Source organism: Hylobates moloch, unplaced genomic scaffold (assembly GCF_009828535.3).
Source record: "Hylobates moloch isolate HMO894 unplaced genomic scaffold, HMol_V3 SCAFFOLD_2, whole genome shotgun sequence".
Lineage (NCBI taxonomy): Eukaryota > Metazoa > Chordata > Mammalia > Primates > Hylobatidae > Hylobates > Hylobates moloch.
Window position 1 is genome coordinate 80,883,315 of NW_026652277.1, and position 17,976 is coordinate 80,901,290.

Here is a 17,976-nt window from a genome sequence, read left to right on the forward strand (position 1 = left end):
TGGATCCAAAAAAAAAAAAAAAAAAAAAAAAAAAAAATAATAATAATAATAATAATAATAATAATAATTTTCTACGCTAACCTGCAATCAGTTATCAAGGTCAAGTTCTCTCTCCAAGTCACTCTCCTAGATATTTTTTGAATATAACAAATTGTATCTCCACCAGATAGCTACCTAGAAGCAGCTCCTATCATATTTTGCTCTTCATGTTTTAACATGTATTGGTTGATTATTGCCCTGAAGCAGCTCTCAGTAAAACCTTTCACTGATTTCCCATTGCCAATGTGGCCTTTAACATCTTTTAAGAAATGGCTATTACATACCTCTGTACAATCCATATATACTCACCAATTTTACTCCTGTACCCTCTGCTCCAGCTATACTGAAGAATTCCTTTCTAGTTCCTTTCAGAACGTTCTATGCTTCTTTTAGTGCCCATACCTTTCCATATGCTGCTCTGACAGATACAATTCCCACTCTCTTACTTATACCCTCCTTGTCTGGGGAATTCCCAAATTTTCAGGCCTCAGCCTAAGACGCCATTTCCTTAGGGAGACCATCTCCAAATTAGACTAGATTAGGCCTCCTATTTGATGTTCTCATAGTACCCAATATTTACTCACTAAAACACTTATCATTCTTCATTTTAACTGCTTAATGTCTGTCTTTTCTAATAGACTGTAAATATCAGAAAACAAAGGACCATGACTGTATTTTTATTTCTGTATCCTAAGTTTCAAGCACCATGTCCTGTACTTAGCAAGTGATGAACAAATGAATTAGGAATCTCTCTTGCTCCTAGTTTATAAAAAACAGGAATCATCAAGAAAGAATGGCTTCAGTTTTCTACTTTTCTGTCTCCCATTTTAGGTACTGATTGATCTAAAGATACAGTCATAGTCTCTCAGTCTCTTCCAGGCTTCCTTTTTTTCCATGTGCCCCAGGGCCATGACCCGCCTGTCCAGGGACCTGCTTCATCCATTATCTTTTTTCTTTTCTGTAATTTTTCTTCCTGAACTGACATCTTTGCTTTTTAATACAAATGTACTCACATATTTCCTCATAATTCTAAAATGAGAAAAAAATAACAACCAAACCCCAAAATCTTTATTCTAACTAACCTTCTGGCTTAAAGCTACTATCCTCTATCAATTGTTAAAATATATATTTTTATGAATTTCTATTTATTATCTTCCATCATTAATCAATCACGATACTTCTACCTCCTCCACTGAAAATGTTCTCATTTTGGTCACCAGTGTCTACCAATTGCCAGATCCAACGCTCTATCTTCAGACCTTATCCTATTTTAACATGTGATACTGTTAACCAGAGCATTCTCTTGAAGCGCTCTTCCCTTTTGATTTGCAGGATTGCTTTGTCACCTGGTACATTTTCCTTTCTTTTCTTTTTTTTTTTTTTTTTTAGACGGACTCTCACTCTGTTGCCTATGCTGAAGCACAGTGGTGCAATCGGCTCACTGCAACCTCCACCTCCCAGGTTCAAGTGATTCTCATGCCTCAGCCTCCCCAGTAGCTGGTATTACAGGCACTCACCACCACACCCGGCTAATTTTTGTATTTTTAGTTAAGATGAGGTTTCGCCATGTTGGACAGTCTGGTCTTGAACTCCTGACCTCAGGTAATCCACCCACCTCGGCCTCCCAAAGTGCTAGGATTACAGGCGTGAGCCACTGAGCCCGGCCTCCTGGTACATTTTCTATCTCTGACTCTTTTTCACTGGCTACTTTCCCCCACCTGATATTTAAATACTGAGACTCCTAAATACTCTTAAAATGACCTCATTCCTTTTTTCCTCCTTGTTACTTACAATGTACATAGGTAATTTCAATTATTCTCTTGGCTTCAACTGCCACCTAAATGCTGACTGCTCTACAGTATCTGTCTAGTCTGCAATCCAGATTTACATTACCAAAAGCTCACTTTACATACCCATCTAAACATTTTAAGGCATTCAAACTCCACTTCTAGCCTTCTTAATAACATCTTTGTGCACTGTATCACATTTAGGTTATAGAACTTTAAAAGTATTTGTATTTAATTATGTTAAACAATAAAACTTGAGATGAAAAAATCATTAATTAAAAATAAACATATCTACATTTAATATAAACTTTAGTTTTTAAAATACTTATACTTCAAAAAAGTATAGAATAATGATATCATTTACTCCATAACGTGTATGTGTACAAGAATATCTGCCATATTTAGAAATAGTATTCTAGATTTAATTTTACGTAACATACTAATGATAAAAATAGGTATACTACAACTGAAGAATAACTGTGTTGCTTCAACTTTCTGTTAAGAGTTAGAAAGTAGAAGCCATGAATTATGTAAATCTTGCCTTGAGAAAGGAAAATCTACCAATAATTAGATAATTACCTGCAACACTGATTCAGCAATGCTCAGTTTTCTTGACATCATTCTTGAAATGTATTATCTATTACTATCAAAAATACCTTTACTGGCCTTTTTTTTTTTTTTAATTTCTTTTTTTTTTTTGAGACGGAGTCTTTCTCTGTCGCCCAGGCTGGAGTGCAGTGGCGCGATCTCGGCTCACTGCAAGCTCCGCCTCCCGGGTTCACGCCATTCTCCTGCCTCAGCCTCCCGAGCAGCTGGGACTACAGGCGCCCGCCACAACACCCGGCTAATTTTTTTTTTTGTATTTTTCGTAGAGACGGGGTTTCACCGTGTTAGCCAGGATGGTCTCGATCTCCTGACCTTGTGATCCGCCCGCCTCGGCCTCCCAAAGTGCTGGGATTACAGGCTTGAGCCACCGCGCCCGGCTTACTGGCCTTACATACTATCTTTAAGACATCCATGCTCGACTGGGCGCAGTGGCTCACGCCTGTAATCTCAGCACTTTGGGAGGCCGAAGCAGGTGGATCACGAAGTCAGGAGTTCAAGACCAGCCTGGCCAACATAGTGAAACCCCGTCTCTACTAAAAATACAAAAATTAGCTGGGTATGGTGGCATGTGCCTGTAATCCCAGCTACTTGGGAGGCTGAGGAAGGAGAATTGCTTGAACCTGGGAGGCGGAGGTTGCAGTGGGCCAAGATTGTGCCACTGCACTCCAGCTTAGGTGACAGAGGGAAACTCTGTCTCAAAAAAAAAAAAAAAAGACATCCATGTTTATTTCTCCTTAATAATATTTCCTTGCTCATTTCTCTTTAATAATATTTTAAAATATCAAAGAATTGAGTATAACAAATAGCGTTTCTTTATTCATTAAACAAATATTTATTAAGGTTCTACCGTCAGTTCTTCAGGATACTGAGAATAGAGCACTTAATCACAGTAAGAAATCCCAGCTCTCTAACCTCATAAAGCTTATTTTTTGGAGAGTATATATGTATATATTTTAATTGCTTGGTTATTGTATGTCTTAACACATACATACAAACAAAGATTGATATCTCCTCTGTTACAGCAGAGGAGAAAAAGTTACAGGAGAATAACGAGAGTGGAGCAGAGGCAGGTTCTAAATAGGGTGGTCAGAGAAGGCTTATCTGAGCAAAAATGAGAGAGTAAACATATACACAGTAGAAAGGATCAGTAAATAAAAGTTGCTTTTTAAAAAGACTAACAAAATTGATAAACTCCTGATAAGACTGATCAATTAAAAAAAAAGGATGGCTTGAGTCACCAATATCAAGAGTGAAAGAGGAGACATCACTATAGATCCTACATGTTACAAAGATAACAGTATATTAAGAACTTTAGGTCAATGCATCTAAAAATTTAGTAAAAATAGGCAAATTTCGAGAGAAAAAACTTACTAAAACTGACATAAATAGATTTGAATAGTCCCATAACTACTAAAGAAATTAATCTGTAATTACAAATCTTCCCACAAAGATAAATTTCAGATAAAATCTTCTAAATAATTATACCAATGTTATGAAAACTGTTCCAGAGCACAGAATAAGAGAAGAATTTGAAAGTTAGCATAAACCTGAAACCAAAATTAGATAAAAATGTAAAATGATAGCCATTCTCTACTAAACAAAGATGGAAAACTAAAAAAAAACAAAAAACAAAAAAACAAAACAAAACAAAACAAACCCAAAGTAAATTCAGTGATACAAAAAGGATTCTAAATCATGAGCTAACTGGATATATTCCAGAAATGAAGGGTTGATTCAACCTTCAAAAATATTTAACATTTTCTACCTGAAGTGAGAAATAAGACAAAGATATACTTGCCCCTACTCTCTTTAACACTTTACTATAGACCCTAGTCAATACAATAAGGCAAAAAAAGATATGAAATTATTAAAATCGGAAAAGAAAACTCACCGTTCACAGATAGTGTGACTATATCTCAAAATTCCAAAAGCTATTAGAAAGAACAAGTGAACTTGACAAAGTTTCTGAATACAATGTCAATACAGAAAAACACCTTCGTATTTCTACATTCTAGCAGCAATATACCAAGCAAAGATTTCTTAAATAAGAAGCAAAAAGGACTACTTAATAAAAGGTTGATAAATCAGACTTCATTAAACTAAAAAAAACTTTCTTCAAAAGACAGCATAAAGAACTTTTGGTTCTTCAAAGATACCATTTAGAAAGTTTTAAAAGTTAAGCTGCAGAATGAGGGAAATACATATAGTTGCATAGTAGGGGTTTTCACTAGAAGGGGGTAGGAGGGAACTTGCTGGGTTGACAAGAATGTTTTATATCTTATTTTGAACGGTGGCTATGAAATTGACTAAATTTGTCAAAACTCATCACATTGAACATTTATGATCTGTTCATTTTATTGAACGTAAATTATATCAACAGTTTAAAAGAAAAGTTGAGTGGTTAAAAAAAGGAGAGGCAGACAGAATTAGTGACCTGGAAACTAGGTCAGAAGAAATTCCTGAGAATGAAGCACAGAAGGACAAAAAGTTAGAAAATATGAAAAATGGTTAAGAGATGGAGAAGCCATAGTGGGAAGACCTAATAAGTGGGGAGAGAACAGATGTGGTGAAGGCAATCTCAAAAGATCGTGGTTGAAAATTTTCTAAAATTGGTGAAAGGCATCAATTCATAGATTTAAAAAAATGTTTATGGTTTTTTGGGGAAAAGGTGGCGTTTGGTTACATGAATAAGTTCTTTAGTGGCGATTTCTGAGATTTTGGTGCACCCATCACCCGAGCAGTGTACACTGTACCCAAAGTGTAGTCTATTACCACTCACCCCGTTACACCCAAAAGTCCACTGTATCATTCTATGCTTTTGCATCCTCATAGCTTAGCTCTCACTTACAAGTGAGAACATACGACGTTTGTTTTTCCATTCCTGAGTTACTTCATTTAGAATAGTGGTCTCCAATTCCATTCAGGTTACTGTAAATGCCATTATTTCATTCCTTTTTATCCAATTCACAGATTTTTTAAAGTCCAACAAATACCAACAGGATAAATAATAATAATAAAAAAACCTACCTAAAAACATATCACAATAGAACAGAATACTAGAGATAAAAATGTGGAAGAAGGGCCATTTCAGATGGTAATTAAGCAAGTCTTCTGAGGAGCTGATATCTGATCAGAGACCTGGATTTGAGAATTACAGGGCAAGAGAATAGCAAAGAAATGAGGAATAATAAGCAAAGAGACCTGTGGACCTGAGTGGAATAAACTGGGGGGGGGAAAGAATAATAGTTTAGTTTTAGTTTATTAAGAGTTTTAGTTTATTAAGAGTTGAGGTCACTGACAGAGCCAGGGTCAGAGTACTTCAGGAAGTAAAGTATTCAAAGCCATGTTAAAGCCTTTTTCTTAATTTTTCTGAAGTGTGCTGAGAAGAAGTCAATAGAGCTTTTTAGCAAGACAGTAACATTATTTAATATATTAAAAAGATTACACTGGTACTATGTGGAGAACAGGATAGAAGAGGATAAGAACAGATGATGGATGAATGTTAGGCCAGTGACAAAGCCTGAGCTAGAGATGATGTTTACTTAGACTGTATGCTGCCAGTGAAGGTTCAGGGAAGTAGATGTATTTGAGATATATATCAGAATAGTAGCTAACATGTATTAAGAAGTTACTATAAGTTGCCCATTGCATTTTACATGTATGAACTCTTTCAATTCTATTAACCACCCTATGAGGTTGATAATCTTATTTCTGTTGTGCAAGTGAGGACACAAACACAAACAGGTGAGGACAATGGCCCCAGATCACAGAGCTAGTTTGACTCTACCATCTCTTCTCTTAACCGCCATGAGACATAAACTCTGAACAACAGACTGTGTACACCGGAGGTGGGAAAATGTGGGTGGGGATAACAAGGTAACAAGTGTAACTCTCGGATTTGAGGGTTATATAAATGGATAGATGGTGATACCATTTATTGAGCTTTAATATAGTACATTGCAGGAAGGTCAGTTCAATAGGAGAAGAGGAAAGTTTAGTTTTAAACAGGTTGAACTTTAGTTGCCTTTAAAGATCTATATGGAGATGTCAAGCAAGCAGGAGTTTAAAGCTGCTGCCAGCACTGGAAATGTCCAGCTGGGAGTCAGCATATAGAAGATAAAACAGTTGTTACCAGGGGCAGGAGGAAATGGGAAATGTCAGATGAACAAATCTAGAGATCTAATGTGCAACAAGAAGACTATAATTAATAATATTTTATTTGGGATTTTTACTAAATGAACAGATTTTAACTGCTCCTGCCACATACACAAAAAATAGATAACTATGTAAGATGATGCCTATGTTAATTTGTTTATCTATAGTAATTGTTTTATTATCTGTAGGTATCTCACATCATGTTGTGTATCTTAAATGTATACAATAAAATTTAAAATAAAAAATAAATCATGGGTATGGCTAAGTTTGCCTAAGGAGAGATTACAAAGTGAAAATATAGGAAGGTGCTGCACTAAATGAGCCCTAAGAAACTCTGTGGAGTTTGGGTAAAGGAGGAAAGACTGGTAAAGGAGACTGAGAAAGAGTAACTGAACAGGAAAATGTGGTACAATGAAAGCCAGAGGAAAAGACTGTTTCAAGTGGAGAAGAGTCAACGATGTTGAAAGTTGCTGAGAGATCGAGGTATCCTATTTTTTTCTCAGGCCAGTTTTCAAGCTTAGAAAGGTAGAATGTACTATAGTCTCAACAACTTTGAATGACAACTTTTAATAAATGATATCTAAGAATAAAAACCAAAAAGACATTAAAGACTGTTCTACATTTTTCTGAATCACTTAACTCAAATATTTAGGATTGATATCTGAGGCCAGGCATGGTGGCTTACGCCTGTAATCCCAGCACTTTGGGAGGCAGAGGTGGGCGGAGCACGAGGTCAGGAGATCGAGACCATCCTGGCTAACACGGTGAAACCCCGTCTCTACTAAAAATACAAAAAAATTAGTCGGGTGTGGTGGCGGGCTCCTGTAGTCCCAGCTGCTGAGGAGGCTGAGGCAGGAGAATGGCATTAACCTGGGAGGTGGAGCTTGCAGTGAGCCGAGATTGGGCCACGGCACTCCAGCCTGGGTGACAGAGCAAGACTCCGTTTCAAACAAAACAAAACAAAGATTGATATCTGAAAACTTCTAATCATTAAGGAATTTTCAATTTTTAGTTTTTAGAGCAGAAAGTATAAAATAGTTTAGCAATACATTTTCTTTATATTATTTGTATATATATAGAGTAAAATTATTCTTACCTATATAAAAAAAGATCTTTGGCAAGTCGCTTAGGTCCAATTATTTTGAAGATAATTTCATATGTTTCAAGTGCCTTCCGATGAACTCCACCTGGTAATGCTGGATGTAGACATTGAGCTAGGCGTTTGCCTATGGTCAGCTTTTTGGGTACTACTTGGTACTTTGCATTATTTTGTAAAACCTTGAAGAAAGCATTTTAATGTAGTTGAGAAAAACAAAATATTGCATTCATTTTACTTCCATTTTCTAGCATAGTATTATAAAAAATGATCATTGTAGGTCTTTGTGTTTTGTTAGCTACATTTGCCTATATATACCATTATTTAAAATTAAAACTGAGGAAATGTTACAAACTTTATTAATTTGTTTAAAAAATAAACTCATTACTTGTTAACAGAATAACATTTTTAATGAAAAATGATATTTTCCAAAACAAATTTATGGAGAAGAGAGGCATTTTAGACTTTTTTTGGTAAATTTTTAATATTTGATGTGAGAAAACAGCTGGAATGTTACAGCCTTCAATCTATTTTTGCTACTTTGAAATAAAGTCTGGCCTCACAATAGATATTTACAGTACTTGGAAGAGGTACAACCATTGTCCTAGTATATCAAATTATAGCAAGTAATTCTAATGCTTATAAGAAAATCTACATGAGATTATCATTGCCCATTTGTTTTTATAAACTGATTTTTCTAACTGGACAAAACAACTTTTTCTTTTATTTATTCAACCATAACATTTCCTTAGAAATAATGGTCAGGGCAGAATTTCTGTACAGAGATCCTATCTTACCAGCCACTCAAAGGAGATTAGTTAAGTAAAGAAGATCTTATAATAAATGTAATCCTTTAGTTTGAACCTAGAAGTCAGTAAATCAAGTATTGATAGAATGTCACAAAGTGAAGACTCAGAATGAATACAGACTATGTTAGAACTGGAATTTAGAAGAAATATACAAAGTCTTATTTTACAGAATAAACTGAGGTTGAAATATTAGGTTAGTGCAAAAGTAATTGTGTTTTTTTTGCCATAATCTATGAAATGACCATCAAAAGCAGTATAAGAGTATATATATGTAAAAAAGCATATATATGAGTGTGTGTGTCTATGTGTATATATATGTATACATACACACATACACATACACACACACACACACACACACACACACACACACACATATGTAATCCTTGCCTTGTTCCATCACAATTTTGGCTAAGTTTCATCAACAACTTGGGTATTCTTCTTTGAGTTATCTAGATACCATGAAATCTATTTTCGTGAATATTGATTAATCTAAAAAACTAATTATGTACCTAATTAGGCAAGTGAATTTCCATCATTTAATGACTTGCCTTTAAAAAGAGTTCCCAGTATATCTTCAGAAACAGACTCTTCAGAACTCTTTAGAAAAAAAAAGAACCTAACTACCTTTAAGTAAACTTGTACTTTTAGATGGAATTTCTTGTGGATGTTGTAAAGAAATAAAGAATTATTCGAACTTCAAATGATAAATGTTAGAAGTTCTAACATGTCAAAGAGAAGCTTCTGAATCAAATTTTAAGACAAATCCTTGACATACTGAAAATGATAAGTTTTTATGATATCAAAGTGATTATCTGTCATATCAGGTTGAAAACTAGCGTCCTGGTGTGGTACTGTGAGTGAGAGTGTGTCTGTAGGTTTTCATCCATGGTTCCTGGCTCATAACTCCCACAGCCCTTATTATAATATTGGGGAACTTTGGGCCTCAGAAGCAGGCCTCAGAAAACAATTTCTCTCTGACTTTTTCCTGCCCTCTTCTCATCTCCTTTTTCTCCTTAAGGAAGGAATCTTCCCCTGTCTTGGAGCTGGCCATAACAAAATTCTCTGGACTACTTGGTCTCACTGTAGGTCAAAGACCCCCATTTCAGAAGGGGTCCTGCCCCATACCCAGAAGGAAGGAATGCTGTACAGAGAGGCCAAGAAAAATCTGACAGATGGGCCTTGCTGGGTTCCCCCACTTAGTCTGTTAGTATTACATCATATCTTTTCTGTCCCATCACATTTCTACACAGCTGTCCATGCTTCAATCATGCCTATCCAATGAAGTCTCAAAAGGCCCAAAAGGATGATTAGAGAGTGTCCAGGCCAGCTGAACACATGTGGAGGTTCCTAGAGGGTGGCACTCCTGAGGAGGGCATGCATGTTCTACATCCCTTCACCCATACCTCACACTATGCATCTCTTCACTTGTACCCTTTGTAATGTCCTTTATAATGAACCAGTACCCTAAGCTCTGTGAGCCGCTCTAGCAAATTAAAGCTAAAGAAAGGACTGTGGAACTTTATAGCCAGTTGATCAGAAGCACAGGTAAAACAAACTAGGGCTTGTTCTTGGCATCAAAACAGGAGGACAGTCTTATGAGGCTCAGCCCTCAACCTGTGGGATCTGATACTATCTCCAGGTAGACAGTGTCCAAATTGAACTGCAGCACATCCAGCTGGTATCCACTGTAGAACTGCTTGCTTGCTGGTAAGGGAGAAATAACCACTTGTTTTAGGGTTATAGAAGTCTTCTGCATTGATTGTCGTGGTGTGAGAGCAGAGGAAAAACGATCTGTATTTTTTTTTCCCACACATTTTAGTATGTATTTTAAGACAAGCTTCTTTCCTAATTTGTATGTTAAGCTATTTGATAGGCTGGGTGTAGTGGCTAATGCCTGTAATCCCAGCACTTTGGGAGGCTGAGGTGGGAGGATCACTTGAGGCCAAGCGTTCAAGACCACCCTGGTCAACATAGCGAGATCCTATCTCTAAAAAAATAAAAATAACTAGCCAGGCATGGTGGCATGCCTGCAGTCCCACCTACTCAGAAGGCTGAGGTGGGAGGATCCCTTGAGCCCAGGAGTCTGCAATGAGCTATGATCATGCCACTGGACTCCAGCCTGTGTGAAAGAGTAAGATCTTGTCTCAAATAAATAAAATAAAATTAAAACAAAACAAAACAAAACAAAACGTAAAATAAAATAAAATCACAAAATAACAACATAAAATAACATAACATAAAATAACATAACATAAAATAACATAAAATAAAATAAAATAGTTATTGGAAGGCCACTCCTTTCCTATCTAACCCCTTTAATATTTAGAAACACTCCCATTCAATAACAATTTTTTAAAAAACCTTAACTATGGGTATGCGGTGAAAAAAAATTGATGTTTAAAAAATAAAAAGGTCAAAATGAAGAGCCAGAGGTTGATCAATGATGCCACAACAATAACTGAATAAAAACCAGACATGTCAAGAAGAATTACTCAAGGACAAGCTGCAAGGCATAAGCAACTGCTGGTATATACTTGCCTTTGTAAAAAGTACCAAATTATAACTACAGCTTGCCAGGATAGAAAATGTTTCCTTGTTGCTATACATCATTTGGAAAGAACACAGGAATTACTGCTTTCCATTTGTGGCTTTTCATTTTGCTGCCAGGAATTCCAGCACCATATCTGATGCTCCATTATAGAAATTTACTAGCCCTCATAGTTAGCATATTTGCATCCTTCTCTTCTGTTTTTATAGCTGATAATCATGGTGATAACTATATTTTTCAAGCACTGTTATTTCTTTGAATTAAAACTTTCAAAGCCTTAACAATATGCTTGACTACACAGGCATGCAACTCATGAAGAAAAATAGCACTACCAAGAGTAACCTAAGGTTCATTTATGTTTTTGCATTCTTACTTCAAGATTTCGAGAAATCTAACAAGTACAAACACAGATTTCTAATTTTTACTTCTTTTATGAAATGGATAATACAGACATACCTTATTAAGTTTTCCAAGTGCTGATATCAAATCTGCCCATTCACTGGAGTATTCAAAATTCTTTAGTGCTTTGTCAATTGCTGCTACATAGTTTCTGTATTTGGAGTCACTCAATAACTCCAGCTCTTCTGTGTTCATCCTCCCACAACTTCCCACTAGAGACCAGTTCCAAACTCATGTAAAGTCATTACCTACAAAAGAGTTTGCAGGAGGAACCAGGATTACAAAGTATCAAAATGGATTCATATGATCTTACTACAAAGGTAATGACTAACTTGAAAATGTTTCTTACTGTTAGCAGTGGTTGAAACTCTCCTCAGCTAGTGTTCAGGGTCATGGAAGTATTCAAAGACAGCCTGAAAGATAACTACTTGTGTGTTCCTTCCTAGGAATTGGAAAAATGACTGTGAAAATTTAGTAAGTAAAAGCATAGAAAATTTTCTTATACTTATTTCAATTTAAAATCATGTTCTCTGTCATATTTGTTTATGTAACATTTCTGATATATATATGCTCCTCTACTTTGTTTTGATCCTAAAATGCATTAAGTCTGGTTAGATTGGAAGAATCAAGAACACAGGGGAAGAAAGAAAAACGAATGATTCAGAGATCATTTTATTAAGTTGTAAGTGAGCATCTAGTATGAAGGCCCATTAGCTGTTTGGAATTAGACTTTACTTTGAATAAAACTGACAAGAACATGTAGTGGTTTAAAGTTATGTCCACAGCTGAGTACAGTGGCTCACACCTGTAATCCCAGCTACTTGGGAGGCTTGAGGATGGAGTATGGCCTAAGGTCAAGGTTTCAAGACCAGCATTGGCAACACAGTGAGATCCTGTCTCTAAAAAAAATAAAAATAAAAATTAGCCAGGCAGGGTGGCACCTGTAGTCCCAGCTACTCAAGAGGCTGAAGTGAGAGGACAGCTTGAGCCCAAGAGTTCAAGGCTGCAATGAAATATGCCTGGGTGACAGAGCAAGACTCTGTCTCTATTAAGGCAAAACACAAACCCATAAATTCTTTGATATTTCTTTGAAAAACTGGTTCCCAATCCCCCAGCACCTTAGGGTCAACTTTGTGACTCATTTCTAATGAAAAGAATAGGGTAGAAGAGACAATGTGTAACGGCCAACAGGTCATAAAAGCACTTTGGTTTCCTCTTTACTCTCTCATCATTAGTTCTGGGGGGAGCTAGCTGCCACATCATGAAGACACTTTCAAGGAGCCCTATGGAGAAGGCACGTCTCGTGACAAGGAGCTGAAGCTTTCTGTACGGCCATGTGAGTGAGCCACCTTAGAAGCAGATCCTCCATCCTCAGCCAAGCCTTAATTTGACTGTGGCCCCAACTGGCATCCTGACTATAACTTCATGAGTGACCCGAAGCCAGGAATACATGAGCTAAGTCTCTCAAATTCAAGACCCACAGAAGATTTTGTTATAGGCCACTGAGTTCAGGGGTAATTTGTTACACAGCAATACATAATCTAGGGTAATAGGAATAATTTAATTAAGGTTCCACTTAAAAACCAGTGTGGCTCCCCTTTAATTTTTCTGGTATCCTAACTGACTTCTAACTAACTTGGTACCTTTCTCTAGAGCTGGGTGCATGGACCTACAGGAAGGTCTAAGAGTGGGCCTTAGGGGATGCTAACACAATTCAACTAAGGTAAGAATAGTCTTCCCAACAAGTAGTTTGGGATAACTAAATATCCCATGTGCAAAAGAACAAAGTTGACTCCTTCACATCTACACAAAAGATACACATTTACTTTAAAATAGATCAGAGATCTAAATGTAACAGCTAGAACTATAAAACACTCAGAAAAAAATATAGGATTAAATTTTTGTGACCTGAGGCTAGGCAAAGTCTTCTTAGAAATAAAACTGAAAGCCAGGCACGGTGGCTCACGCCTGTAATCCTAGCACTTCGGGAGGCCGAGGCAGATGGATCGCTTGAGGTCAGAAGTTCAAGACCAGGCTGGCCAACATGGTGAAACCTCGTCCCTACTAAAGATACAAAAATCAGCCAGGTGTGGTGGCTCATGCCTGTAATCCCAGCTACTCGGGAGGCTGAGGCAGGACTATCACTTGAACCCGGCAGTCTGAGGCTGCAGTGAGCCAAGATCACGCCACTGCACTCCAGCCTGGGCAACAGAGTAAGATTCCATCTCAAAAAAATAAATAAAATTAAATAAAATTAAAAACCAAAAACACAAGCAACAAAAGAAAAAATAAATTGGACTTCATCAGAAGTAAAACTTTCATGTTGCAAAGGATAACATCCAGAAAGTGAAAAGACAACTGAGAGAATAGGACAAAATATATCCTCCATATATCTGATGAGACTTAAACTAGATAATAAAAAACTTTTCCAAGCCAATAATAAAAAGACAAATAATTCAAAAGTGGGCAACAGACGTGAATGGACATTTCTAAAAGGAAGATGTACAAATGGTCAGTAAGTATGTAAAATGACACTCCACATAATTAATCATCAGGGAAACAAATCGAAACCACAAGAATATTTCACGACTACTAGGATGGTTATAATAAAAAAGATAGACGATAATAAGCATGGTATGTAGAAACTGGAACCCTCCACACTGCTGGAGGAACATAAATTGGTGTCGCTCCTTTGGAAAACAGTCTGGTAGTAGTTCTCCAAGGTTCAACAAAGAATTACTATAAGCCAGAAATTCCACTCCTAGGTATGGTGTAGACACAAGAGAAATGAAAATATATATCCACTCAAAAACTTGTGTGAATGCTCACAGATGCATTATTCACAATAGCCAAAAGAAGAAATCACCCAAATATTCATCAACTGACACACAAATAACTAAAATACCATGGAATATTATTTGGTCATAAAAAAGAATGAAATAGTGATACAAACTATAACATGCATGAACCTTGAAAACATTGTAAGTGAAAGAAGCCATTGACATAAGACCACATAATATATGATTCCATTTATATGAAATGTCAGGAATAGAAAAATCTATAAAGACAAAGTAAATTAGTGGTTGATTAGAGTGGGGGGAGAAAAGGAAAAGAGGAATTGGTGGGAAATGGAGAATGAACTCAAAATGAATATAGGGTTTCTTTCTGGGATGACAAAAATGTTTTAAAATTGATTGTAGTGATGGTTTCACAATTCTGAATATACTGAATACCATCATATTTTATATATATATATAGTTTGTTTTTGAGACGGAGTCTCACTCTGTCACCCAGGTTGGAGTGCTGGAGTGCAGTGGTGCCATCTCAGCTCACTGCAATCTCCGCCTCCTGGGCTCAAGCGATTCTCCTGCTTCAGCCTCCCGAGTAGCTGGGATTACAGGTGGCTGGCACCACGCCTGGCTAATTTTTGTATTTTTAGTAGAGATGGGGTTTCACCATGCTGGCCAGGCTGGTCTTGAACTCCTGACCTCGTCATCCACCTGTGTTGGCCTCCCAAAGTGCTGGCATTACAGGCGTGAGCCACCACGCCCAGCCCATATTACATATTTTAAATAGGTGAACTGCATACTCAAAATATATGAATCACCTTAAATTACATGTGAAATTTACATGTCTTACATTTTATTGGGGAGAGTCTACTTCTTTCATAATATTCTCAAACAATAGTTTTTTAACAAAAAGTTTAAAAATCACTAGAGAATATAGCTAATGAATAAAATCTGTTTGTATTGAAAAAAGCTACAAATCTATTGATTTATAAAATCAAAATTTCCTTGGTTAAGGTTGTACCAAAGAGAGGCAATACGAGTTCCCCAATTCTCTACTTCAATTATTTTATCCAGAAAAATGAAAACAAGTCCCAAAGCCTATCTTTGGAGAGAGTAATCACCTTAAATGTGATTTCATTTGACATGAAATGTTTTTACTTCAGCATACCATGTGCCAAGCACTATGTTTAGGTGCTGACTAGAGAGAACATCCCTGATCTCATGATACTTTCATTCCCAATTGGGACAGTGAGAGTAGAGAACAAAATAAGATAGTTAATCTATTTTTCTCTTTAAAACTTGATATTTGACGCTAAGGGACTTAAAATAATATAAAGTTTATGTGGGGGGAAAAAACACAGTCATACAGTACTTCTTCCCCACCCCCATCCACATTTTCCCTGTCTGTGGGGTTTCAGTTAACCTCAGTTAACCACAGTCTGGAAATATTACATGAAAAATTCCAGAAATAATTCATAAGTTTTAAATTGCATAGCATTCTGAGTAACATGACAAAATCTCTCGCAGAATAAAGTGAACCCTCCCTTTGTACAGTGTATCCATGCTATAGATGATAACTGCCCATTAATCACTTAGTAGCTGTGTGAGTTATAGACTGACTGTTGTGGTAGCACAGTGCTTGTGCCCTTATTTTACTTAATAATAGCTGTAAAGCGCAAGAGTATTATGCCTAATTTGTAAATTAAACTTTATCACTGGTATATATGTATAGAAAAAAACCAGAATTTAGAGTTTGGTACTATCTGCAGTTTCAGGCATTCATTGGGGGGGTCTTAGAACATATCCCCGTTGAATATGGTGGGGGGTGGGAGGGACACTACTGTCCCTTCATGCTTTGGACTCAGAGCAGCAAATCAAACATAAAGCAGTATTTTGAATTACTCTGAAGAATTCACAATAAATATGAACTTAAATATGTGAAACAAAATCATCTTAACCTTGCACATCAAAATAATTTTTGTTTTATATAAGGATTTACTATGCAATTTTCCTACCAGGAAAGTTCTTTGAGAGCAGGAACTATATTTTATACATGTCTCTATGCTAGACAACACATAACTTACAATGGTGAGGCTACAGTTGGACTAATGATCAAAGTGTTTAAACATAATAGTTAAAGACTGGTAAAAAAAAACGATACAAGCTATTTCATTATCAATCTATGGTTTCTAAAACTTTTAAATACTAGATTTAACCATAAACACACATACACAGCATACACACAAAGCAATACCTGTATGTATGTCAGATACAAAAGACTAGCACACTAAAACAAGTAAAGCCATAAACTTTGATAGCTAATAAAACAGTTAAATACTAACAGTGACATATATGGAATGAAGGTTAGAGTGAACACAACCTAAAACATTTCTAGTTCTGTTTCTCAGAAATCAGAAGGATAGCAAAACCAAATTAAATTCAGGGAAAATATCAACTTGACTGGATTTTCTGAGAGCACATAAAATTCGTATAAAATAACTAAATTCCAATCAATGAATGTAAGAATGTACTTGTGGTAGATGGAGTAAAACACATGCATAAATTTTATCAGCAGAAACATTTTTTTTTTCTTTCCTTAGCAAGATTTTCAGAATAAGATATAAAATAGCATTCATTTTGAAGATATATAATATTCAGTGCATGAGGAAGATTAACCTGCCAAGCAATTTAGTAGTAATTTCTATTAATGAAAATAGGGGTCACTTATCAGCCTAATAATATAATTTTTAAGCAATATTATCTCAACATACACATCCTTCAGATAATCTTTTCTTATTTGCTATAAAAAAGTCAATTAATAATGACCAGCTATGTTTGTAAGGTTTATAACTCTTGTATGCATCTACAGCTAAAAAGTTTGGTCAGGTAATTAATTTGAACTTTCTTACATTTTTTTAGGCAATAAATTCCTAAATATTTAAATATGATTAAAAAGACTTCATATAGCTCGTTTGTTTGATATATGTTTATATCAAACATAAAACACAGAATATTAAAAGCAAAAAAAATTGCTGAAAAATGAGAAGGGACATTTTGCAGAAGTTTCATCAGCAGAGCTGCAGTATTACTTTTCATGTGAAAAGATGGTTGATATGGTTTGGCTGTGTCCCCACCCAAATCTCATCTTGAATTCCCATGTGCTGTGGGAGGGACCTGGTGGGAGGTAACTGGATCATGGGGGCAGGTCTTTCCCATGGTGTCCTCATGGTGGTGGGTGAGATCCGATGGTATTATAAGGGGGAGTTTTCCTGCACAAGCTTTTTTTTTTTCCTTTGCCTGCTGCCATCCATTAAGACGTGACTTGCTCCTCCTTGCCTTCCCCTTGATTGTAAGGCTTCCCCAGCCATGTGGAACTGTAAGTCCGATTAAACTTCTTTCTTCTGTAAATTGCCCAGTCTCAGGTATGTCTTTATCAGCAGCATGAAGACTAATACAACAGTCAAATCCTAGGACTAAAAATTTAGTTGTAATTCCACAATGACTTTAATGCAAATAAAATTACTCATTATATATCAGAAAAGAAGTGTAAAGATACACCATTTTAAGCCTTTCATCCAATATATACACACAAATTGCAGTTCTCAGGTATTTTCCCCCATATTTTTATAATGGCTTAGGTCAATACTTCTCAAACTATCTGTAGTGAAAGATCAGTATTTCCACCCAACCCATCACTGACCAACTTTTCTAAAATATAAAATCATGTTAATTGTTGTGGTAATAT

General features: G+C 36.1%; 1 protein-coding gene across 8 annotated transcripts in view; it reads right to left on the reverse strand.

Moving 5' to 3' along the window:
- The window catches only part of DOP1A (DOP1 leucine zipper like protein A), a 105,816-nt gene that overhangs the window by 62,218 nt on the left and 25,622 nt on the right, over positions 1-17,976 (reverse strand). For 7 of the 8 annotated variants that reach the window (XM_058434866.1, XM_058434862.1, XM_058434858.1 and 4 more), the window contains exons 2-4: positions 11,792-11,884; positions 11,500-11,690; positions 7,684-7,865 (exon numbers count right to left, since the gene is read on the reverse strand). In XM_058434866.1, the coding sequence (XP_058290849.1) occupies positions 7,684-7,865; positions 11,500-11,637 (320 nt within the window). In that variant the 5' untranslated portion in view covers positions 11,638-11,690; positions 11,792-11,884. The remainder of the gene's footprint in view (positions 1-7,683; positions 7,866-11,499; positions 11,691-11,791; positions 11,885-17,976) is intronic. The other variant, XM_058434864.1, reaches the window with a different exon arrangement.